Source organism: Humulus lupulus, chromosome 6 (assembly GCF_963169125.1).
Source record: "Humulus lupulus chromosome 6, drHumLupu1.1, whole genome shotgun sequence".
In the NCBI taxonomy this organism is placed as follows: domain Eukaryota; kingdom Viridiplantae; phylum Streptophyta; class Magnoliopsida; order Rosales; family Cannabaceae; genus Humulus; species Humulus lupulus.
The window spans coordinates 20,141,779-20,167,863 of NC_084798.1; the positions used below are offsets into that span (position 1 = coordinate 20,141,779).

A 26,085-nucleotide genomic window follows, 5' to 3' on the forward strand; every position below is an offset into this window, starting at 1 on the left:
TTGGAATATTTTTATTGGGGGATTATGCTGTAGGGGTTTCAAAAAGAGGCCAATAGTATTCCCGACCCATAAACTATTTTTGACACGATTTTTTTATGACAGTGTATATTGTAGTTATTTAGAGCATTCTGCAAAAAAAAAAAATTATGCGCGTGTATATTGTTTTCCATGCACATAAAAAAATTAGTCACGCATGCAACAACTTGCTTAGAATATAGTTTTCAACATTGTAAATTATTTAAAATTTTCTGAAAATTCGCTTAATGATCTAAATAACTAAAATATATACGTTCATAAAAAAATCATGTTAAAAATTGTTCACGCGTCGGGATTACACAAGAATCTCATCGGTGAGGCTCTTTTTAATGCCCCTACAACATATTTTCTCTATTTTTATTATATATATATTTATAGAATTTAACTAAGGGATCAATGCTTTTTGTATTGAAGAAGGAAAACTAATAGAATAAAAAGAAATTTTTAAAAAAGGTAGATATAGTCCCTTTTTTTTTGTAGTTATCTACATTACAATTTGTTTGGAAAGAAATTATAATTTTGTTTAAAAATATCAAAAAGAACAAAGGAAATAATTGTTAGCATATATAGTTTTAAGAGTTGTCAAATAATTTATAACGTAAATGAGTATTAAATCTTCATTCTTTTCATTACATTATAAATATGAATCACTTCCTTTACAAATTTCATTCTCTCAAAACACTCTCATAGTATATTAATCTATCTGGTGAATTTTTTTTCTTTTAGTTGCCTAGTCTTTTTCTTTCTTTATTTTTTGGTAAATTTTATTATTATTATTATTATTATTATTATTATTATTATTATTATTATTATTACACTTTTCTTTGGCTAATATCAATATATATATTTTATCACAGATCAAATCTTATATACATAGATATGGATATGAAGGGATTTTTCATGGTTGCTATAGTGTTGTGGTCACTTTCATATTATTGCAAATCTCAAGAACAACCAATGCAATTATCAAGAGATGAAGAACTAGAAATAGAGAACCAACTTGAACGATTGAACAAGTCATCCGTCAAGGCTATAAAAGTACATTTTTCATCTTCATCTCCTATTTAACTTATATCTTAACTTATATGTAAAATATGACTTATTCTCGTCTCATGTACAGACACAAAATGGAGATATTTATGATTGTGTTGATTTTTACAAACAACCTGCATTTGATCATCCTTTACTAAAGAACCACAATTATGATTTTCAGGTTTGTTTTCCCTAATACTTGTAGTTTCTTTGATAACTTAGTATTTCTTATTTGATTTTTCAAATTCATACAACAATGAATTGGTAAGATGATTCACTTATATTTATTTAAGGAGTATAATTGTTTATGGTGTAGATGAGGCCTTCTTCTCGCCCTAAGGTGATGATGAATGAAAACAAGCCCCCAAATAATGTGCAACAAGTATCAATAAAAAGTGGGTTTAAGGATAAAACATGTCCATATGGAACAGTTCCAATAAAAAGAACTACCAGGGAAGATCTTATTAGAACCAAATTGTTTACAAAGTCCTATTCTGCAAGAATTAGTTCCCCCGCACCTGAAAATGCCAGTTTTCATGTAAGCATTTTACATTTTGGTTTTTTGACAAATTAATTAGCGTATTCCATGATTGAAATATAATTGCAATTTGAAATTGAATAATAGCATGCGATTGTTCGAACAAAATCGGATCCTAACAAGAAGTATAATGGGGGCGGAACAAGTGCAAGCTATTACACACTATATAATGTCAGTAGCTCACAATATACTTCAGGTCGAATTAAAATACAAAATGGAGTCGATAGCATTCAAGCTGGTTGGACGGTGAGTTTTATTTTCAATTGAATTATCTTTTTAACTATATTCTTTTTTGCTAAAAATAATTCCACTAGGGTTTTTTGATTAAGTATAATTACTTAAAATATTTGTTCACTAACTACATTTTTTATACTATCAAATAATAGGTAAATCCTACTTTATATGGGGATAGTGAAACTCGAGTTTTCATATATTTTCAAGTAAGTTTATTTTTTTATTTATTTTTTAAGATTCTTTCTATTCATTGTATAGTTTTGTGTAACTTATTCTTTTTATTTTTTTTGTAGGCTGGTGAAATATCTTGTTTTAATACGAGGTGTCCAGGCTTTGTTTTAACCGGCCCTCGTTCTATAGAAGATTCTTATCTAAATGAAACTCACCCGGGTAGTTTTCCGATAAAGGAATTCAAAATTTCAATTTATAGGGTAAATAAAATAAAATATTTATGTTTATTATTTTAATTTTTTTCTTTCAATTTAATGTTGTAGACTTTTATTTAATAAAAAGACTCTTTCATTTAAATACTAGGTTGTGTTTATTTTGTACCCATTTGACTTGAATTGTAGGACCAAGTTTCTGGAAATTGGTGGCTTGAGTTTTCAGACATTCAAATTGGATATTGGCCATCAATCATATTTAGTGACTTGAAAGACCTGGCTACGTACATTGAATGGGGAGGAGAAACTTATAGTCCAATTGGTCAACCTGGTCCTCCGATGGGTTCTGGTTTATTTCTGAAAAAAGATGCTCGTTATGACGCATACTGCAGAGCATTATCAACTATTAATGAAGCCTACATTCAAGAAGATGCTAAAAATACAGAAAAATATTCAATTGATATTGACTTTTATTTAGTTCAAGATTGGGGATTTGTACGTGATTTTCGACATGTTATGACATATGGGGGCCCTGGCCCTAGATGATTTCTCTGCAGTGTATTATAATTTATATTATAAAATATCATTATTATAATAATATGTAATACAAGATTAGATATTTAATAACTATATTAATTATATAATCTTATTTTTTAATATGAAATTTCATTTTTAGTAATTATTAAATTAATTAAATCAAGTGAATTAATTAAAATGCAAAATGGTAATTAACTGTTTATACAGAATACAGTTCTGTCGGGACAGAAACCAAACTTGTCATGACAGAAACTGACACAATAAAAAGACAGTGCAAAACAATAAAGAACACAGTGAATTTTTACAAGGTTCAGAAACATTTTCGGATAACCTACTCCTTAGGGCCACGCCCAGGGAATAAAACCAATTAATAAAGAATCACAAGTACAAAAACATTGATTTAAACAAAAACAAGACTCCCTCTTGAGATTTGCCGCAACTTTGTTGTACTTCTCTTCACTAATCTGATTTTGATTGAAACGCTCAACCACTTGAACTCCCTTCAATGATCAGTGAGTGCTTGCATCCTCCCGACGCAAAGCTTGTAAAAATCTTCTCCCGAAGACTACAAACGCTGTGTTCAAATTACAATGTGTATTCACTCATGAACATGGTATAAACTCACCACTAAAAACTAAACACACATATTTCTACAAGATCACGTAAATACTTATGATCTTAAATACAAAGAGGAACTCTCACAAATATTACAATAAAACTCACGAATAATGCACCAAAGAATTCACTTTTCTCACTGTCTTTAGAGCCTTATTTATAGAGTCATTTTTCGTGCTCACAAAGGCTGAGAAAGAATTCTTCTAATAAAGACAAGAATCATAGAAGTTATTCTTGATTGTCGAAGAGTTGTCTTATTCCAACAGATGCGATATCAGTGGGGACAGCTCACACATGTGTCAGATCAAAAACAAGCTCAAAAAGGAAACAACAATTAATGATATTAAGAATCAGTTTCCTGATTGCAATCCTTGAGCTGCACGAAAATATATAAGCAAATAATCCAAAAATAACTTTGGGTAAGTACCGAATATTTGCAATATACTTTTTCCCTTTATAAACAAAATGAGACAATATAGGCTAAATAAGGAAGCATATTATTGTCCAAAATACACAAAAAGGGAAAGAGGATTTCCGAAAATTGTAATAAGGGAAACCAAACAGTTCCAAAAATTATAATAAAGGAAAACAAATATTTCTGAAAATTATAATAAAGGGAACCAATTTATCTTTTAAGAAAAAGATATTTCTATAAAAATGTCAATTATAGGATTTACAATCTCCCCCTTTGGCAATTTTATAGACAAGGAATATCTATTTTTTAAAAGATCCCTGCAAAACACAAGTAAGTGCTAAAAAACATAAGAGTCACAAAATGATCAGAATGACTCCCCCTGCGATAGATAACCAAAGCACAATTAACAAAAACCAATATGAAACAGCAGGTCAACATAATCAAAGTGCCAAAAAATAGAGCTTTCTCCCCCTCATTGTCTGAAAAAATGCCAAAGAAAGACAAAAGTACAAGTAAAAGAAAGAACAAGGAAATGAAACCAAAAGACAAACACAATAAGTGTTCTGTTACAACTAACAAAAGAAAAATAGAGCAACAGTACTGGGATCATCATGGGGCAGGAGAGTTTGTGTAACGACCCAAATAGACTAATAAGGCTTAAGGACCTTGATTAGTATGCCAGGAGGGCATTACCGGAATAATTGTGATTTAATGAGTAATTATATGTCTAATAATGTTGATATGATAATTGATTATAATATGTGATATATGTGAGAACCACATTATTATGTGGATAGGTTCGCTGAGCACGACTCAAGACGATTCTAGGGTCAGATAGCGAGAAAAGTCACAATGGGATTTAAGTTATGACTTTGGAGAAGTCGGGGATATTTTTAGTTAGCGGGTAGTGATTTGGGTTATCGAGACATGAAAATAAATATATGGAGATATATTTGAGGTTAGAATGTCTAGGCGGGAATGTTGGGGGATTTTACCATTTTGGTCTCGGGGACGGTTCCGACACCCCGAGCCTCGGGATTGATTTAATATGTGAGATAGATCTTAGGAAGCCTTTAGAAGAAAACATAAACCGACTTTAATTTAGCTTCAGCTCTCTCTCACGCTCAAGAGAAACAAAGGGGAAAGAAAACACAGAGAACTTAAGGAGGAAACAAGCTGGAATTCTGAGATTTTAGGTGTGGATTTAGGGGTCTAGCTCAAGGATTTATCAAGCCTCAAAACAGGGTTAAGGTAAGCTCTTAATTTTCCTCTCTGTGGTTAGAATTCTGGACTTTGATTAAGTGTTGAAACAAGTATAGTTTTGGTGTTTTAAGGCAGAATTAAAGAAGGGAACTTGGGGACCTAGCTTGGCTATATCTTGGTGAAGTGATTCTACAGCAAAGGTAAGTCTCTACTCCTGGTTTAGAGGTTTTTCATTGAGTTTGAGTGGCTGGTTTGAGTGTTTATAGTACTTGGGTTTCAGAAATTGAAAGGAAGAGATTAGAGTGTGTTAGGCTGTGTTTTCTTGGGAGTTATGTTGTTTAGATCATGCTAAAGAAGTTTGGAATTAATTGGTTAAGAGTTGGGGAGTTTTGGGATGGTTTAAGGTGAGGTTTCAGACTTGGAAATGGTGTAAAATCTGGGTTCGAAGGGGAGGGTCGCGGCTCTGTTCTAGAGCGCTGCGGCCCTAGCATGCAAAGAAGCCAAGGGGGCGCGCCGCGGCGCCCAAGGCAAGGGCCGCGGTGCGTGTGTGGTTCAGTGAGGGAATAGGTTCTGTTTTGGGGAAGGGTCGCGGCTAGGCTTTGGGGGCCACAGCCCTTGGTTGCAATCTTGAGATTTTGAGGGTTTTAAGCACGGGGGAGTGGTCTAGTGTGCTCGGGTTTGGTTTCACCACCGTGCTTGGTGGAATTAGGAGTTCCGGGAGTTAGTTTTGTAACTGGAAACCTATATTTGAGTATTTATGAAACCTATACTTTGGTTGTGGCTAGGTGATAAAAGCTTAGGCTCGGGGACGGATCATGCTTGAGGGGCGTTGCTCGTAATCCGATAACCGTACAGACTGAAGGTAAGAAAATTGTACCTGGTTGAATATATGTGACGGGACTAAGGGCTCCCTATTGTAGAAGCTTGAAAAGATGGTATTATGCCATGCAAGCCATTTAGTGAACCAACGGCCTAAGGGTGCCAAGGGTCTCACTAGCGCACAGGGCGCGGCTCGGCCACTGGTAGCCGAGGACAGCTTATTATGCATTGAGCATGGTTTAAGCGGGCCAGAGTCAGTGGGTTAAACAGAGGGTGCGACCTAAGTCGTCGGCCCTGAATATTATGTGATATGAATATTATATGTGATAGAATGTACCTTGTATTGGATTGTACATGCTGAATATCTGATGTGGATTATCTGATGGGTATACATGCTTACTGAGCTATTTGTCTGCTGTTATTGTTTGAGTTATCTATGATGTTTTCTTGCTGGGCCTTGGCTCACGGGTGCTACGTGGTGCAGATAAAGGCAAGGGCAAGTTAGAGCAGCCCTGACTGGAGAGCTCAGCGAGCAGAATGTACATAGCCAGGTGCTCGGCCGCCACGGTTGAGGTCTAGGCAAGGACATGGAACCTGGAGATTGTCTGTTTTGCCTTAGTATGGCTAGTGGTTGCTCATGTGTTTTTGGAAGTCTGTAAACTTTCTTTAACTTCGTTTTTTTGTAATGGATCCCATGTTTACTACAGTTTGAATATATGAAATGAGTCTTTTGAGACCAAAACCTTTTATCCTTAGATCTTACATGTTTAGTGACACGTTTTCAAGCTAATGACTTGATTAGCAAGTCCTGCACCTTTATAAGTACACAGTGTAACGGTCTTGGCTATCCAGAGCGTTACAGTTTGATGCATTGAGAATGGCCAATGAAGCGAGAATGTTGCACTGAGTCTCCTCCATTTGAGAGAACCGTTCAGAAAGACTTTGAATCCCTGTCTGGACAGCAGCAAGATCTATTGGGACAGCAGGGGAGTCGGTCACAACATTGCCAGAAGCAGGACCAACAAGATTAATTCCTTTGACTTTCCGAGCTGTGGATGGAGGATGATCATTTTTTACTGTATAGGTGGGACCAACCAAGGGAGAAGTCAAGGTCTCATGAGACTTCTTCAGAGGACGTTGAGAGTCCAAAAGTTTGTAAATGACCTGAGGAAACATCAAGTGTTGCCCCTTACGTTTGGCACCACTTAGAGACATGATTTGGTCAAAAATAACAGCTCCAAGATCTATGGCGACTCCAGTACCAATTTTGAACAACAGGAAGGCCATATCTTGAGTGATGGTGGAGGAATGTGTGGTAGGCATCCAATTAAACATAGAAAATTTGAAAAGAGCACCATAATAATGAGTGAGCTCCGTGACTCGAAGAGATGTGCTTGGTTCCCACACCATAGCCTGACCAACCAGTTCAGACAAAACTTGGTCCTTTGCAAATTCAATAGAATCATCAATCTCCACAGGGACGAGATTAAAAGCTCAGCAATTTCGGACGGGCTAAAATTATACCAATGTCCCCTAACATAAACTTTATGAAACATAAAAGAAGATTGGTCTAATAACTCATCATTCAAATTTGCATAAAATTCTTTAACAACCCGAGGCACAAACCCAGACAAGGATCACAACCAACCTCTTTCCTCTAAAGTAAGCAATACCCCAAAAACACGATGAGGAGCAAAAAGAAAATTGTGCTCACTTATAAAACGACGATGGTCATAAAATAGCATGTTCTTCTCATTATCATTAAAACAGAATGTAAGAGAATGAGCTTTGAAAAAACCTGAGGTACGGACAGGAGCACCTTTTTGCTTCGCAAGTTTGGAAGACAATTCGGGAAATGCCAATGGAGTGGTGCCTTTTGGGTCAATGCAACAAGAGAGGCTTCAGATGGGTCTTCTTCAGATTCAGTCTCCTCAGCCAAATCATCAAGAGGAACTTCAGGATTTGGCTCGGTCAAGGAAGGGTCTAACTTAGGCTGAGAGTCTTCCGTCTCAGGAGAGACATCCTCCGATGAGGTGCATGGAGGAGGGTTGATTTTGGCCTTTAATTTAAAACGAGATAAAGGAGATGGAGCTGGTACCTTTAGATTGAGTCACTTTGGCTTTCTTCCCTTTCTTCGTTCCACCAGCTTTGGTCTTATGTTTGCCCTTTGCCTTGGGCGTCAACACATCAGGAGATAGTGAGGATTCTGAATCATGATCAGATGGATCAGACATAGCTTCAGTGGAAATAGATTTGGACTGACTAGTTGCCAAGGTCGGTTTGGCTTTTATTTGACCTTCAGGAGAGGCGAGTGAAACCGCCGAGGCTCGGATTGGTTCAGCATCCAAATTCGGGAACGTAACTCCTTTGCTAGAAGCACCAAGAACAGATGAACTTATAGGACCCGAAAGAGCAAGAACCTTCTTTCTTGCTGCGGTTTTAGAACGACGGCCTGGAGTAGGAGAGACAGCAGGGATTGATGCGAGGACCGAAGGAGTGGCAGAGGGAACTGATTTAGGAATTGTCTCCTGCTGAGACTTCATGGATTTGGAGGATGAACCACGGCCTCGAGTCTTTATGGCTGCTAAGGGAGAAACAAGTGAAACGCACAAAGAAAAAACCCTAAACACTTCGGTTATATGTGAGAGATTTAACAAGAACACACTGATTATAAAAACAACCAAAGGGACTCCGAATATATAAAGTATTCGGTACACAAATGGGGCAAGTTCAAAAATGGGTAACCGGATTTTGAGTGATAAATGCCAAAATATCTCCTTTTTAAAACAAATTCTTTCACACCTCACAATTGGAAACTTTTTGAAAATTTTTAGAATATATTGAGATAAAACAAATAAATTGTTCAATTATTTTTTCAAACCTTTTTTTAAGTACACGGTAGATAACAAATTTTATTTCTCAAAAAAAAAAAAAATTATTACAAAATTTTCAAAAATAAAGTGTAGATTGCCATACCATATGTGTCCATGTAAATGCCGAGTCCTGTTCAAAAGAAACAAGATAACCATATTTTTCACAAATTAGAGAAATGAGTTATAAATCAAATACTAAGAGACCATAATTCGAAAAATATACCAATCACAAAACATATTTGAATCAATTCATTATATGTATGAGTCTTACAGCTAGCTTACACAGTCTAATCAGCAGGCATGTGTGTGTACATGTGTAATCAATTTGGCGTTTCTTTTTGGCCTTTTAAAGCTAGGGTCATTGCCCATATTTGGCGATTTTAGCCTTTTTCATATTGTAACCATAATGGAGGCTATAACTCAGGTGGCGTTTGGTTGGAGGTAATGAAAACAATGGAATAGGAATAGTAATAGAATGGAATAAGAAAGGTAATGCGATTATGTTGTTTGGTTAGAATAATGGAATCAATGATTGAATACCTATTCTTATGTTTGGTTGACTATGGAATGGAATGGAATAAATTTATTTTGGACAAAAATACCCAAAGTGCTTAAAATATGATTAATAAATTAAAATAAACATACTAAATATATATATATATAGATTTACCAACAATGACGTTACTTTTTTTTCATATTCTTTTTTTACAAAATAATATTTAATAATCCTACTTTTTTTAAGCATAATATTTCCACTTTTGAACACTACAAAATATTAAAATTATCAATAAGAATTTATTTTTGTGAAGTATTTTTTTGATGTCAAATGCAATTTACTTTAATTATCACTAAACACTATTTTATATTTTTTTAAAATAAAACAATATAATAACATAAAAATGTTAAACTAAACATTATAACATATTTATATTCTAATAATCAAAAGAGTTTTTTATTACTGAGATCAAACTTTGTCCATGCACATGAAATATCACTAGAAATAGTATAAGTATTCATGTCCAATTACTCAGATCTATGCTCAAAGACAATCTAGTTTGCAAAATTATGAGCATAAAAAATTACATCATATCCAAAAGATTATAATTTGTATACTACTGAATGTCAAAGGCAATATAAATTGTCCTGCAAATTGTAGTAGAGCAAAGTGGACTAAACATGATCTTAGAGAGAGCCATCAAGAAGAAGTGTCACCCATTCATCCTTCTCATTATCTGGGACACTGAAAAAGTAAGAAACCAGAGCATTATCTTGCATAATCATGCGAGCTACCTTATGACATTGAGTTGTGGTAAGTGTAGTGGTCATTTCTAACTCTTTCCCAAGTTGCATATGCTTTTCATTCATGTCTTCACCAATAGCTTTACTCAAACGAATAGAAGATTTTTCAATTTCTCTTGCGATAATACAAGCTGATTGTGTGAGTGCATCTGAAAGTTCTTCATGATTTACAGTTTTCCTTTTCTTCTTTGAATACCCATCTGATTGAGTGTGAGATTGAGCACCTCTTATTGCATCTGAAACAGACATAGATGGCACTTCATCCACATTGTTAGCATAGTTGAAATCATCTTCTCCAAGAGTAGTGTTTTCTTCTTCAGTTTGAAGTTCTTCAACAACATCTGCTGCAGTCTCCGCACTTTTTCCAGTTGCACGATCCTTGCCAAAAACCATACATAAGTCATCATACCAAGGGAATGACTTGATCTTGAAGGGGGCTGCTTCTTTGTGACTCTGCATTTATACAAAATAAAAAAATCAGATACAAATAAATAAGCAAACCATCCTTGTTATGGATCCATCAACATCATAAGCAAACAATCATTCTTATGGATCCATTAACATCATAAGAAAAATGGCAGACCAAATACTATTATTTGAGTACCTGCAAATATGCTTCCCACACTGACTTTTCTGCAGTAACAGTTTTTCTGTCATTGTCCCACCCAAATCTGCTACAAAATGGTCCAGTCAACATTTCATGAACCACTTGAAAATGAGTCTTCAAAGTCTTCATTCTAAACTCAATGTGTGGCTTAGCTTGTATATCACATGCAGGCATCTGCTCCTTTAATTTCATCTCAAGAGCTCTAAGATGACCTGGCCTGAAATTTCCTTCAGCTTTAAACTTCCCTTCATTATTCAGTTCCATAAGTGCTTCAACCAAGTGTTTGTCTTCATCTTCACTCCCAAATCTTTTATTTTGTCCTGGACCTCTTCCTTTTGAAGTCTCCATGCTGAAATAAGGTATCAAAATACTGTAAAACTAAAAACTAAAACTGAAATATTGTAGTTGAATGAAAAAGAAACAAACATCCAGCAATAGAGAAATAAAAGTGAATGGATATACACACCAATAACAAAACATAAATTTAAAGATAAATTTTCCATTTCAAAACAAGTGATATAAGTTTTTGGGGTGGTCAATTACACAAACAGTCAAATGAATTGGCATAGCCAAGTGAAACCAAATTTAGAAACCTAGACAATCATTGTGCATTTAATCTAAGAAATAAAAAAAACTTGCTTGCTCTCCTATGTTCTCTTCATTCGTTATACATCTCAAGTGCTAAATGATTTCTAAATGTTGTTCACCCTTCAGAAGCTTCAATACTTCTTATGGATCCATTAGCATCCATGCTATCTTCTTCGTCTCCACTATCACTCTCATTCTCTGGATGCATATCAGTATTATGAGTAGGCATTTCTCTCCTAATAAAATTGTGAAGCAAACAACATGCTAAAATGATTCGGTTTTGAGTCTTTATTGGATAGAATGATGGACTCCTAAGAATTGCCCATCGATTCTTAATTGCACCAAAACATCTCTCAATGACATTCCTAGCAGATGAGTGCTTCATATTAAAAAACTCTTGTGGATTTCTGGGAGGATTCCCATCTTCCCATTGGTTGAGGTGATAGTGTTGGCCTCGATATGGAGCAAGAAATCCCTTACAATTAGTATATCCACCATCTACAAATGGATATATAATATCCCTTGAACCATTTCCACCTTTCATCTGTTGAGTTTTCAACAACCGGTTCAGGTTTTTTCAATAACGCTCCATGTAGTCGAATGATTGAATGTAACACATTGTGAAAAAACTTGCTAATAGTCTCACCAGATCTCATAAATCGAAATCTAATGACTCTATTTTTCACATGATGAGCAATTACATGTAAAAACATGGCCACTTGCTCATCTACTTGCAAGTATTTAGATGCTTTTAACCCACCCCTAGTTTCAAGCATTATGCATAAATTGCTAAATGCTTTCCTATTCATCCTAAGTTGATCAAAACAAATGACATCACTCTCATAAGCTATTTGATGCACAATTTTCCTATTGACAAAAACATCAAGTATGTATAATTGTCTTCCCAAAGAGCTTGATTCAATACCATGTACAATAATTTTTTCCCATAATTTGAAAAACCACTGCACTACATGCAACACATTCATCCAATGCAAATAAAGAGCCATGATCTTCTTCTTTCTCAAAATTTGTCTCTCACTGACAGTTAAACGAGTCATTATCCTACAATGAATATAATCAAGCAAATAAAATTTTTAATCCAACAATCAGTTATTCACCTAGAAGATTATAAACAATAGGCACAACTTAGACAAAGAAATAAGAATAGATTACTATATATATATATATATATAAAGAAGCATCCACTTCAACGAGTGTTAATTGTTGGTAAAATAAGCATCCGCACTGTTAAGAAATAAGCATCCAGAAAAATACCATATACAAACTCCACAAGTGTTAATTATTGGAATTATTGATGTCAAATTCCCTGTTCATATACAAACTCAAACCAACCCAAAAAATCTCATAAAAATATCAAAACTCAAATCATTATCATTCATCTCAATGACCTACACATAATTTCTCAATGACCCACAAGCACAATTGATGATAAATAAAAATCTGAATAACTGATTACTCTAAAAAAAATATGTATATATATATATATTATTTATGTAGGTATAGGTGTGTTAGTGTGTGTGGGTGTATCAGATTTTAGAGGTTAGGGGATGGCCATTGTTAATCACTGAGAGGTGGTATTAAAAATTGACGCAGTAACCTTGGAATTGAAGAGCAGCAGCTCAGTACAGAAACTTCTATTACAATTATACAGTCCCAAAACGACAAAAGCCAAGCTAAATGGTAGCTACAATAAAAAAAAAACCACAAGTTTTTTGCTACATTAGAAATTTGCCTCCCATATTAGAAGAAACACAGACAGAGATTATGTTTTCCTATCTAATTTGTAATAAATTGAAAGTTTGTTGAGTTATTTAGAAGATGGAGAAAGTGGGAAATGTGGGCTCCTTGTTTCTTTTATGCATTGAAATTAGGCTAAGCATATTAAGTGTGCTTTTTAATCCGAAACAAGAGAAAATTTAAATTAAAGTAGAGAGTTTGATAACCACAATGGGGGCTATCTCCCAGAAAGATAGTTGTCCATACAAAGTAGTACCAGTACCACTACTCCATTTAGATAAGCTATTGGCAACATCATTCTGCCTATAGGAATCCAAAATAGACTATACTTAACATCAAGAAAAAAAGGAAAGCATAGTATCAAACAAGCTAGTTAATTGCCAAACTGGGTAATGTTTGTTCATGACAGACTTACAGACAACCTAACAATCAGAGAAGAAATCAATAGAAAGCCACCCTTTAGCTGAACAACAGACATGCATCCCCATTAGCGCTTTGGCTTCATCTTCCATAGTAGAAGATGCTTGAAAGTGGTTGAGGCCAACATACAAGGCTTCACTCGCCTCTCCAAGACAAAAAAAAAATGTGTAATGGGATAAATCTAGAAGTGTTAATCAATGCTATGATTAACTCAGAGTACATTTAATCAAGAAAACGAGTTATGCCCATATATAATCATTAATATCAAATGCTTTTTTCATTAGAATGGAAAATACATGGCTCAAAACGCCACTCCATGCAAATTACATGTTTAAGTCTTAAACTCATGATATAGATTCGATCCATTTTGTTTTACACGAAAAAAAAAGAAAAAAAAATCTAAAATATGCAAATAGGCATTCCATCAAACATTTGGTGCTCTTACTGAATTCATAGAAAGAGAGATAGAGAGAGAGTACCTATGCAACAGATTAGAAAAGCAGGAGGAAGAAGAGAAGAGTGTCTCTGACACGGACCTCCGACTGGGACGAGCAACTACCTTCGACTGAGTGTGTTGCTTGCTGAGAGTGAGAATGAGAGATGGTTGTGTCGGATTGCTTGTGGTTTTCAGGGGTTGAGCAAGAGGAGAGTGAGATATCAAAATAAATAAAGCAAATAAGTAATAAATAAATAAATTGCAGGCATGAGAAACCCTAACAATATATGCAGTTACGGATACAAGGGGAGCCATACCTGAGGAACTCATTCGGTGACAAAAGAGCGAGTTGGAGAAGAAGACGAAGACCCGGATGGAGAGATATGATGATAAGCAGTGGAATGGAATTATAATTCCACTAACTCAAAATTGGAAAAGTTATTCCGTTAGTTTGGGGGAATAAGCATTACAATGAAATTCTTTTCCAAATTTGTTATTTCCAACCAGACAAAAAAATCCGGCCCATTAACATTCCATTCCTTTTCTTTCTGGCCCATTACCATCAACCAAACGGGTCCTAGAGAATACAGTTTAGAAACATAAAAACTACTAACTAAACTTTTAACTGTAAAAACAGAATAGCTAAGTGTATTGTCTAACATTATAATATATATATATATATAATGTGATTAGATTTTTTTTAGAGAGATTAGTTTATTAGCCTTTGTTCTTTTTCTTTGGTTCCATTTCGCTCAGCATAAAATTCAAAAGTGAACCAACTTTATCTGACCTGATCTCAGCGGGTTTAACTTGACTTGACCTCTAATCAGGTTGGGTGTATATTTTGTTTTTGAAATATTCACCCGAAACTCAAAATTAATTTTTTATTTAATAATAATTTTAAAAATTAAAATAAAAACAACGGTTTATAGATAGGAGAAAAGATAGCAAGATGCAGATTTTATTTTGGAAAAATCACTTTTATTTTTCTTGTAATGTACAAATTAACACATTATTTGATTTTAAAATAAAAAAGATACTCATTTTTTAGAATCCTCAACCTCGAAGATACTCAAATAAATACTTATAAAAAACAAGTTTCACAACTTTTAAATTTCTCGTAGGAGCTTGTGGTGCTGTTGGTTTAACAGAGAAATAGAAGGAGAAAATATTAAAAGAAAAACTTTATGGTTTCTCTATCAATTTATTAATTTTATAAAAAAGAAATTCAGACAAGATTTTTGAAAAAATTTATTTCAAAAATACTGTTTCTTTTTTTTTAGATAAAAATTACTGTTTCTTGAATATATATAATTTCTTTTTGAATAAATACAATCAAAATCTTTGTAACATATACTGTATTTTTTAAGTAATTACAACTAAAATTTTTGGAATATATACCAAATAAATAATAAACATAATATTGTATTCTAAGATTTTACAGCAAAAGTTTGTAAAACATTTATCAAAGAAATTTTTTTAAAATATAGATTTTTTATAGTAAATTTATAAAAATATGGCTTGACTTATATTTCCAACTTTTCTAAACTTAATTTTTAAAAAGAACTTTTTTTTTAGAAATAATAATAGAAATTTACTATTAAAGTATATCATTTACTGAACCCGACAAATATGTGGTATCCTAAGAGCACTTTCAATAGATTATGTATAATAACTATATATGCAAAATATAGTTTAAAATTTACAAAAAAGCACTTCTAGCCGATGGTGTATAATAGCTAAGACATTCGTCTAAGCTATAGTAACATAAACGGTTCTCTATATTTAGTTACATACTATTGAATCTATAAACTTATTTAACTATGTTTTTTTTACTATTCTCTCATCATTTTTTATTTAAATAAATAAATAATACCTAAAAATATAATATTTAAATATTATAAAGAGAAATTATAGAAAAGCTAATATATATTGTAAAATAAAAGTTTAATAAAATAGAAAAACTAAAATTTTAGTAAGATTTTGAAAAATTGAGTAGAGAATTTATTGGAACTGCTCTAAGTATTTAAATTAAATATAGAATTGACAAAAAATATTTCATAGAAACTAATTGCATTTCTTTTTTTTTCAAATTAAAATATATAGAAAAAATAATAAATAAAAAACTCATTTCCTATTTTTTAATTATTATCACTCCAATAAATTAATTATACTCTAACTATTTAAAATTTTAGTTTTCTCACTAGAGAAAAAAAATTGAGACTAGTTTGGATAAATCACAGTTAAAATTTAACTAAAACTGCAGGAATGAAAAATTCATTTATTGGCATCTCACGAATTAGTTAGTGGGGTCCACAATTAGAGAGAAATTATGAGAAAGAAAAAAGAAAGATCAGATTGTGAGAAGAAAGCAAGAAGAAACTATGAGAAGAAAAGGCAAAAATTGGTGAGCTACTAGACTGCACAGTTCTATTTAAAAAAAAGGATAAAAATGCTTATAATATAACAAAACTCTTCATCAATAGCAAACAACTGTACAAAAATCTGATGCCGGGCTGTTATCAAGTCTCTCACTAAATTCAATTGTGCAGATAATCACAAGAAGCTCCCTTCTTGCAATGCCCACTCTCATGGAACTTACAGACTCTCTGCCCTTTGAAAGGAGTCCTGGAAGTACTTCCCCCTCCTCCTCCTCCTCCTCCTCCACCACCACCACCACCGCCGCCGCTACCAAACGATGATTGCCTGTTCCTTGGTTTACCACCACCATAACCCGAATCTGCACCTTGAGAACCCATATCCCTCTGGTTTGCAAATCTATCTGTGTTGTGACTTCGCTCACTTCCCCAGTTGCCTGAATTCCCACCTGGAACACCACCCCATCCAAGGTTTGCATTTCCTTGTCCTTGCACTTGACCATGCCCAACCCAACCTTGATTTGTGTTGGCACTTATAGGTGCTGCAGGTCCTTGACCAGATGGCACCCAACCCGAAACTTGATTTCTACCTTGATTGGGCCATCCTGGATTTGTATTTCCAGGGGCTAGACCCTGACTGGGAGGAACTCCCCAATTCAGGTTTGCATTTCCTGGGAGTTGTCCACTCCATCCCATGTTTGGATTTCCAGCAACTGGTGCCCAACCAGGATTTTGATTGTCCTGCGCTAGTCTTGGCGCACCGCTTTGGTTTTCCACAATACCCATGTTATAAGGTATGTTGGGTGGAGCCTGAGCCTGAGCCTGAGGTTGAATGTTTGGTTGATTACTTGAAACTGAAGGTCTCCAGGAATCAGATTGAGGAACGGATGCTGAGAAACCAGATGTCGGAAAGTTCCCACCTGTATTTCCTGTGTTAAATGAGGCAGGGTTGTGTATAGCTGAAGCATCACTCCAAAGAACATGAGCAGAAGGTTGTTGTGCATGCATGATACCAGGGTTATTGGGTTCTAACTTCTGGGATGGAGTTCCTCTCCAGGGCTGGGATTCAGTTCCCGTTATTGGACCTGAGGCAAGCATTTCTGGCTTTGGAACAGACGGCATCTGATTAGCAACTGACTGAACTAGACTCTGCAGATTTGATACAACATTCTGTATATCAGCACTCGTATTTAATGAAGCATGATTCAGCATAGGTGCTGAGATTGATGGAAAATGGTGTACTGGAAGATCATTTGTAGTCATAATCTTTTCTGGCTTGGATGTCATAGCAGAAAATGAACTTGGATCATTTTCAGCAACTCGCATCACACTCTCTCGTGTACCTCCAGCACTACCCGGAAACTGATTGATTCCCAACATAGTAGAATTATTAGATAAAAGGGAATTGCCTGACCACTTATTTTCATAAGCTTGGGCCTTCGCTCCACCAAGGGGAGTTTGGGATGGGGTTGGAGACGGAAGGTTTGTTGAACCCCATGTATCTGAAGAATATTTGGTGACGTCAACTGGGGTCGGAACAGACTTGCCTGACAAAGGACTAATTTCATTTTGAGATCTCCAACTTTCTCCTCCAACTTGAATTTCTGTAGCCCTTTGCATGGGTGTAACTTGAGGAGTCCCAGATGGGGTGGGTGATGGGGGTAAATTGTGCAAAACCCGAACCTTGTCTTTCAGGAACTTTCCAGTTAATACATCAGTCAAAAGTATAGAGTCGTCTTGTGTATCATTTGCTTTCCAAATTCGTAGGTCAGCTGGAAAATAGCCAGTACCACTCCATTTACGCAACTGTGCAATGGAAAATGGTCCCTGGACTTTTCCTGATGGATCCTTGTAATACCAATTTTTTTCTGATTCATTGATTTTAGATGGCGATTCTGTCACCCCTGTAGGCAAAGAAGATGCCAAGTTCTCTGAGACAGCAGTAGATTCAGATATTACTCCAGGCTGGGCATTCCTAGAACCAGTTTCTGAAGTTGACATCCTCTGCTTTTCCCAGCTGTTTGGTGCTTGTATTTCTCTGTCTCTGCCTTGATTCCATGTGTCATTTACTATCTCACCAACTCCAGTTGTATCCTCAACTTTGCCAGAGAACGCACGACTAGAAATGTTCCTACTTAGTTCTTGATTTGTGCTGAAATAACTCCTGCCCCCACTCCAGGTATCACTCAAATTAGATGCACCTTTTCGTGGAGAAATCGGCTCCCTACCTCTCCTGCTAAAGCTAGAAGCTCTAGATCTCATGAAGTTTCCTGCATGAATAGAAAGTCATATTATTAATGACTAAACAAAAAAATGAACTGAAGATGCTGATGACATTATATATTATATGAAAAGGTGAAAGGAACCTTTTCTCTTATCATCTGCATCCTCCTCTTCTTCTGACTCAAAACTTGGATCCATATTGGGGTCTGCATGTATTTCTGGAATATCTTCTAATCTACGCTGGCGTTCCTCTGGTGTCTTCAGAAGTTGTAATTTCTCCACACATTCTCTAAGCGTGAATTTTAAGTCAAGGGCCAACCAAACAATTCTAGATGCATAAATTCTCCACATAATTTCAAGAAACAAGTTTAGAATACATATGATGGTAACAAAATACTTGTGAATCACTCACACCCATTTGACAACTCTTTTCATCCCCAATCTAAAGAATATGAGTTAGGTTGCTCTCACTCTCTCCTTTTCTTTCACTCGCAGGGCTAACTGGATAGCAAACTCTTTAAATGGAGGGTTTTTTTTTCTGAAAAATTTTAAAAACAGGATTTTGAAATACCACAAGATCATAAATATCTGAGCTAACAGTAGGACATTTTATACAAGTACTTACTAACCACAGGTCATTACAAACTAAGGTACATATGTAGCAGTCAGGTGCCAAGAAAATCCATTTTCAAAGGTTTATCGTAAATTGGGGCACCCAAACGCCTGTGAAAAGGTCCATGAAATGTGGCAACACAAGTGTACCATTATGTAAGAAATGTAAACAAGGACAGATAGACAACATTAATGAACATCTCAAACAAACAAAATAAATGAACCAGCAAAGCAAAGGATATTCTTTCCGGCGTCCTTTTTCACTAGCTCGATCACGAAGATGGCTAAGCCGGACTATTTCTGACTCTAGCCACTGCATAAGAGCAAACAATAAAATGCATTCATTAAACGTCAAAAGTCATGTAAAGCAATTTAATAACACAAGAGAAACCTATTGACTTTGTAATAAGAGATTACATATGATCATCATAGAAGATGAAAATAAATTCCAACCCCCTAACTAAAGCAGAAAACAGTTCTTCCTCAACGTGAAATCGCAACTTTGACACTTAAAATGGAGAAGTCTAGTTACTTTAGAAGAGCAGGAATGAACAGCAGTGGTAGATACTAGATACAAGTAATGTTGAGACAGAACTAAGAAAAATAGCACACGGGATTTGCAGGTTTACCCGGTTTAAATTATTGTTCAATGAACCCGAGGTTTAAGGAACACGAGTCTATACTGTGACAATAAGGCAGGCATTGCCATTTCATAATCATGTTCATCGTGATAGAACAAAGCATGAAGAAGTGGAGCACCATTTCATCAAAAAAAAAACTGGCAGCAGCATTAGTGTTGTGTGACTTCATCACAATTGCTGCTTTATTTTTGGTTAAAGATTGTTCAAGTCAGTGTTTGAGACGTTAATTGACAAGCTGGGTATTCAACCTGTTTAGTTCAACTTGAGGGGCATAGAGAATCTCGAATTTTCCTTATTTCTCTAATAAGGATTAAAAAAACACCACATAGTCAGGTTATTTCTAAAATATAGTAGTTCTGTTTATTTTTAATTGCTGGCTGTAAAATGGATTGAATCGCCTTGATTCTATCCTATTAATATCATTTCTTTCTTTATATAAAGGATTGTATTTGTATAACCTAGCCTATATTTTGCAGCAAGTATTTTTCTATCTTCTTTAAGGTGTTTAATCTTTTTGTTTTCAAATCATATCAAGTATGCATTGCCAGACTTCCATTCCTACTATCAAAACATGTAAATATATAAAAACACAAAGTTCATAAGCCTAATAAAAGTATGTACAGGGTGCAATTATGCAACCTCAAAGGACAGTAACTTACGTCTTTAACTCTGACAGATTGAAGTGCCATTGCTTTCTCTTGAACATCACCCTACATGCAAATGCAGATTTGTCACAAGAGAAGTAATACTTTTGGAAACTTTCAGAAAAATTACAAGGTAAAAGGTAGTATTACCACAGTTAGCCGGTTAATAAGTCCACATTTTATGCTCTGACGTAATCTCTTGCATTCATCCTAGCAATAAAAAGGCACAAACTGAAATGTCACCAGACAGGGAAAAAAATCCACACAATAGAACGGGCATAAACTATCCAAATCCTAATAGGAACAACCTTTACTATGTACTCACTAAAAGTTTTTTACTTTTTATTTAAAGGAGAAATCTTTTTTACGATTCAATCCACACAATTAAATGCTGTGTCATTTCCCCTTTCCTTATTCTTTTTTCACCTTTTCCCCCCTCTTTCTGCAAGCAAGCTAGATACTACTCCACGGAACAATACATACAAAAGGAGCATGGAGAGCAATTAACTTGGATGTAGTTGTGAATATGTTTCAAATTTTGAAATAAAATTTTACGGGTGCATATCTGCCAATTTTAACACTGATGCAGCCACTTTGGAATCTTCTTTCTAACCAAATCATGTATTTCTCGGAACAATTTAAAAAGATTGATATAGACTATTAAGAGGTAAACGATAAGTAAAAAAGGCTCGTGCTAAATCACCTCAGAGAACTCTTGATTTGAGATGATATCAATTGATACAACCTCAGTCTTGTTTAAGTTTAATATCTCTAGCAAGGTATCTGTCGTCTTTTTACCAACTTTATATGGCTCAGCAGCTTTGGTTGTACCTGTTCAAATATCATTAAAAGAAATGACCAAACTTTACAGTGGTAATATGTTTCACTCATTATATAACGAAGCCAAAAGAGGACAAGATACATCTTATTCAGATATTTACCAACAACTTGGACCAGCCTGTACAAGTCTTGCTTTTGACCAGTACCAGAAATTCTTATTCTTGCAAATGCACCAACTACTTTGTCATGGAAGTTTTCAGTATCGTCAATCAGGTCCTCAACCAAATTGCGTCTCAAATAAATCAAATTAATGTTGTGGTTATCAATAGCAGCATAATCATCAAGATTAGACTGAGGCCCTTTCCCATCACCCTTTCTACGTGTTTTACGTTTCTTGTCTTTACCACTTCTCCCCACACCATCATCATTCCCATCAGCTTCCAACTGACTTGCTTCCGTATCAACGACACTCCCTTGAAGATCGTCTGTATGGGAATCTTCCTTTACAAGAAAATGAGATTCAAGAAGCTTTAACATTTCGAAATGACCAACACGTGGCTTTCCAAACAGATTTTCAAGCCTTGAGTCACAAATGATCTGACTTTTCCTGCGAGGATCACGAAGTTTGTTCCTTTTTATGTATTCTAGCAAGAGAGCTTGCACATCAAACTGAGACAGAGGGGAAATATCGCCATTTCTCATGTGCATAACAAACTCCAAGAGTTCTTTTGATGCCCATGCATTGCTGTCACCAGCAGATTGCCCTCCCAAAGCAGTTGCAGTAATTGTCTTCCGTGAGTCCTTGTCTTTGGTACGGGACTTCAAGCGTTTTTTAGTCTTTCTTTTTTTGGTATTGCTAAGTTCCAAGTTATCAGAGGAACCATCACTATCTGAGCCAACATCATCATTTGCGTTATAAGGTTCATCAGCTGACTCCTGCTTATGAGAATCAGATCCTATCCACGGATTTTTTGCCTCACCAAGTTCCTCTGATGTCAAAGATAGCTTCTCCTTTAAGTCTATCCAATAATCTTTAAAGAGGTATTCCCAGCTACTTTTGTCATCAAAATCTATATTATCCTGCCAAAAAAAAGCTAACAGAATAAGAAAGCGACATAAAAGGAATATCAGTGTAAGACATTGATACAAAATATGAAGTTCATATTCCAAAGTCCTGTACAAACAAAATTGCAAAGAAAAACAAAAAGGAGATCCGAGTAGTGCGCTGTTTCATTAAATGGATTTAAAAATAATACAGGAACAGAAGATGGTAATAAAAAGTCTCAGGTTTAATAAATGTAACTGGTAAGAAGTCAGAATACCAACTCATCTAAGTCTTTAAAAATCATTTGAAATCTATGCCAAAAGATACCAAAAAATTCCATCCTCTATTAAATGTAAATCTCTTAACTTAATACCCAAAAGGAAATGCAGAAACATTTAGAGAAAGAGCCAACATACCGCATTCTTGTTTCCTTCATTCTTTTCAATCAACATGACGGTTCTCATACATGGCTCACAAAGTCCTTTGTTTTCTCGAACACATAATATAGTAGAACCTTTAATACACCCCTTGCACAAGGAGAAGGTACATGTGTAACACCAGTAGTGTGCATTCTTCTCACAGATGCTACAAAGGTGCCAACCTTAATAAATGAAAGATAAAATATACACAAATCAGACGGCAAAAAAAAAAACCAATTAAAGAAATAATATTAATTGCTAAGGGAATTACTGTAGATAGTAAAAGTTTTATAAGCCAGTTCACCACTTCAATAAGAATTTATGTCAGAGGAAAGCCATTAGCATGCAGTTTCTTGAATATGCAGTGTAGGGTGTGAAAATTGATTCTACTGATATTTCCAATATTGTCAATAAACAGATAGTATTGTCTCAAAAGAGATAGAGATAGAGAGAGAGCTAGAGTCAGAATGTTAAAAAAAAGATAGCCAAGAACTAGTTATAAATGCTTGCAGCAGAATCCCCTTAATCTTTTGAATTAGATATCTAGATATATGAGTCCTTACTTTCTATAAACAGGCTTACATTCATAAATTTAACATTTAGCAAACCCTAAACTCAACGGTAAATAAACCAAAACAAAAGATGAGCAGACAAAAATCACACAGATTTATTTTCAGCAAAAGGCAAGGGAAAAAGATAGCCACGTCAGTTCCAATAAATGCATAAATATCTAAAAAAGAAAAATGGATACAGATTGTTCTAAATGCCTTACTTATTTCTAATAGGCACTGGCTAGTGGCCACAAATAAACTGAGGCGAAATAAAAGATATAGGAAATAACCTAGGGCATACAAACTCGGAAACTTGATACATCCAACCAAATTTCCACAGCTTATACATCCACCTATTTAGCTCTAGGTTCTTCCTTGTCTAAGACTCAAAATTACAAACTTTAGAAGCACAGAAGCATTAGCAGAACCCAAAAAACTGAAGGCTGTCCAAAATCTAAACCAGTAGACACATATGAACCAATATAAAAGCATCACTTTGGCGCTATAAGAAGAAAAATGATTACCCTAAACAGAAACTTACCACAATTCCAACGACCCTTAGTTCGAAAAAATGCCTCATCACGGTTAACACATGAAGGGTGATATGCTTTGGGACATCCCCTGATAACAGCCAAAGAATATCTCACTCAGTTACTCAAAGATTCATAAATGAACAAGCAAACATAATAACAATAATAAAAGCCATGAAATGAAGCATGTAAATCTGACCTCCGGTCACACAGGACAAGCTCACCCCCATCAAAGCAAATGAAACAAACGTCTTCTTCCAACTTTTTCCTCGAGCTGACTTTCGCAGGAGCTTTAAGATTCCTCCCCCGTTTCCTTTTCCCATTACTGCTCCCACGACCAGCCTCCTCCACTACCACCTCCATTGCTTCAGCTTCACCCATATTTTCAGCTCCCTCTGCCTCAGTTGTCTCCTCCATCACGTCAGCACCATCCGCTTCCTCTGCTGTTTCTGTCTCCATGGTCTCATCGACCATGCCAGGCACACCCTCATCCTCTCCCTCTGTATCAACATCTTTCTCATCCTCCTCCCCCCCTTCTGCCTCAATATCATCTTTCTCGTCCTCCTCTCCTGTTTCCTCAATCTCCTCTTTCTCGTCCTCCTCTTCCTCTGCATCAATCTCCTCTTTCTCATCTTCCTCACCTCCTCCTGCCTCAATTTCCTCCCTTTCCTTCTCTCCCTCGACCCCAATCTCCTCCTCTTCCTCTACTTCGGCCTCCTCTTGCTTCACAGTTTTGTCTTCAACGTCAGCCACGTTCACCGTCTCCGTCTCTTTTACCTGCGCAGCCAAATTCGTTTCTCCCGCCATGTTCGTCACACCCTCGTACTCCGTAACTTCAATTCTCTCGGCTGAATCCTCCACTGAGTCCCCTGAAGCGTCCTCTTTTGAAACTTCCATCCCATCAATTCCATCTCCCACATCTTCGTTCTCCTTCTCCTCGGCTGCATCAGCCACCTCCCCTTCGGACTCCTCCTCAGCCGCACACTCAATTTTAACCTCCTCCGGCACACCAATATCATCAACTGCCGGAGCCACCTCCACCGCCACCGCCACGGAAGATTCCTCCGCCATAACCTGCTTACCATCTTCCTCCACCATTTCAGAAGCCAAAGCCTTCTTCCCCTCCCCTTCTGGCATTTCAACCACGTCGTTCTTCTCTTCCTCCTCCAATTTTCCCTCCCCTACTCCTTCAATCACTGCCCCATCGTTTTTTCCCGAGGCCGCTGGTTGCGGAGACTCACTATTGGGTTCGGAATCGCATTGCAGCCGCGTAGCTGTGTCGTCAAGGTCGGATTCGAGCATGGCCGCGCTGCCGTCTTGGAGTTTAGAATGAGGTTTATGGACATGTGAAGCCTCTTCTTCTTCGCCTTCCATACCAATAAAAAAATTGGAAATTGAAAAACCCTTGAATTGGGAGGCTAGGGTTTTGAGGTTCGGCTATGGCTTCAATTTATTCAGGACTTCTTATTTCTTGTTCTTTGTTTTTCTTATTGTTACTCTTGAACTGAACACAGAGAGACAAAGAGAAGAAGAGAGGAGTCGGTGTTGTTGCGAGTTCGATACCCAGGAGGGGTTTCGTTTGGGGCCAAATGCGAAAGTACCGAAATACCCAAACTCCCACGTGGCACTTTTTGTTTCTGGGCTCTGTAAATGCTAACACCTGGACGAAAACTGGGCCTGGGCCTGGGCCTGGGCCTATGTAATAAAAAAATTTTAAATACAACAACAAAAGTTATTATCCTAAGTATATTAAAGTTTAATTTTTTACATAAATATACCTCTAGTATTTAAACAATCCCTCTCTCTCAGTCCGAACCCTCTTTCTCTTTAATGTTTTTCATTCTCTCACACTCTCACTCTCTCTTTCATTCTGATTTTGTAGATCTCGAAAAAATATCAAAATTTAGAAAAAAAAATCATATAAAACGGACATTTGAGTGAAAATATATGAACCTCCAAAATTTTCGTCAAATTTCAGTGCAAAGCATTGAAAAATCATCGTTTTTGCCAAAAATCAAGTTCTCGTGATTGCATCGCAAAAGCATCAATTTTGCATCAAAAAACTATCGTTTTGACCAAAAAATAAGGTTTCATGATTGCATCGAAACACCATCGATTTTTCATCGAAATTTGCATCGATTTTGCATCGAAACACCATCATTTTTCATCGAAAAGTCATCGTTTTAGCCAAAAAAATCAAGTTTTCATGATTCTATCGTAAGAGCATCAAAACGCCATCGAAAATTATGCTTTTTCAATGCAAAATTGATGGTGTTTTGATGCTCTTACGATGTGAAAGTGTGATTTTTGGCCAAATCGACGGTGTTTCAATGCAAAATCGATAGTGTTTCGATGTTTTTGCAATGCAATCATGAAATTTTGATTTGTGGGCAAAAAGATGCTTTTTCGAAGCAAAATCGATGGGGTTCGATGCTCTTGTGATGCAATCATTAAACTTGATTTTTTGCT

The 26,085-nt window shown here is 35.7% G+C and overlaps 4 protein-coding genes across 4 annotated transcripts; 1 reads left to right on the forward strand and 3 right to left on the reverse strand.

Annotated features, from left to right (window-relative positions):
- The first annotated feature begins 915 nt into the window (after nucleotides 1-915).
- On the forward strand, nucleotides 916-2,769 carry LOC133784805 (protein neprosin-like). The gene is made up of 7 exons (XM_062224077.1): nucleotides 916-1,074; nucleotides 1,157-1,249; nucleotides 1,385-1,606; nucleotides 1,694-1,852; nucleotides 1,993-2,046; nucleotides 2,134-2,271; nucleotides 2,413-2,769. The coding sequence occupies exons 1-7, from the start codon at nucleotides 916-918 to the stop codon at nucleotides 2,767-2,769; spliced, it is 1,182 nt and encodes a 393-aa protein (XP_062080061.1).
- A 6,894-nt stretch (nucleotides 2,770-9,663) lies between these two features.
- LOC133783869 (uncharacterized protein At2g29880-like) lies at nucleotides 9,664-10,920 on the reverse strand. Its single transcript, XM_062223478.1, has 2 exons — nucleotides 10,589-10,920; nucleotides 9,664-10,437 (listed from the first exon to the last, which is right to left on the reverse strand). Exons 1-2 carry the CDS (start codon nucleotides 10,853-10,855, stop codon nucleotides 9,868-9,870), a joined length of 837 nt encoding a protein of 278 aa, XP_062079462.1. The 5' UTR covers nucleotides 10,856-10,920; the 3' UTR covers nucleotides 9,664-9,867.
- A 374-nt stretch (nucleotides 10,921-11,294) lies between these two features.
- Nucleotides 11,295-12,237, reverse strand: LOC133784806 (uncharacterized). The gene is made up of 2 exons (XM_062224078.1): nucleotides 11,881-12,237; nucleotides 11,295-11,723 (listed from the first exon to the last, which is right to left on the reverse strand). Exons 1-2 carry the CDS (start codon nucleotides 12,235-12,237, stop codon nucleotides 11,295-11,297), a joined length of 786 nt encoding a protein of 261 aa, XP_062080062.1.
- A 3,817-nt stretch (nucleotides 12,238-16,054) lies between these two features.
- Nucleotides 16,055-25,170, reverse strand: LOC133781823 (zinc finger CCCH domain-containing protein 19). The gene is made up of 10 exons (XM_062220908.1): nucleotides 23,816-25,170; nucleotides 23,628-23,707; nucleotides 22,533-22,717; nucleotides 21,233-22,151; nucleotides 20,995-21,122; nucleotides 20,442-20,501; nucleotides 20,307-20,357; nucleotides 19,249-19,319; nucleotides 18,538-18,689; nucleotides 16,055-18,441 (listed from the first exon to the last, which is right to left on the reverse strand). Exons 1-10 carry the CDS (start codon nucleotides 24,988-24,990, stop codon nucleotides 16,334-16,336), a joined length of 4,929 nt encoding a protein of 1,642 aa, XP_062076892.1. The 5' UTR covers nucleotides 24,991-25,170; the 3' UTR covers nucleotides 16,055-16,333.
- Nucleotides 25,171-26,085: the final 915 nt, after the last annotated feature.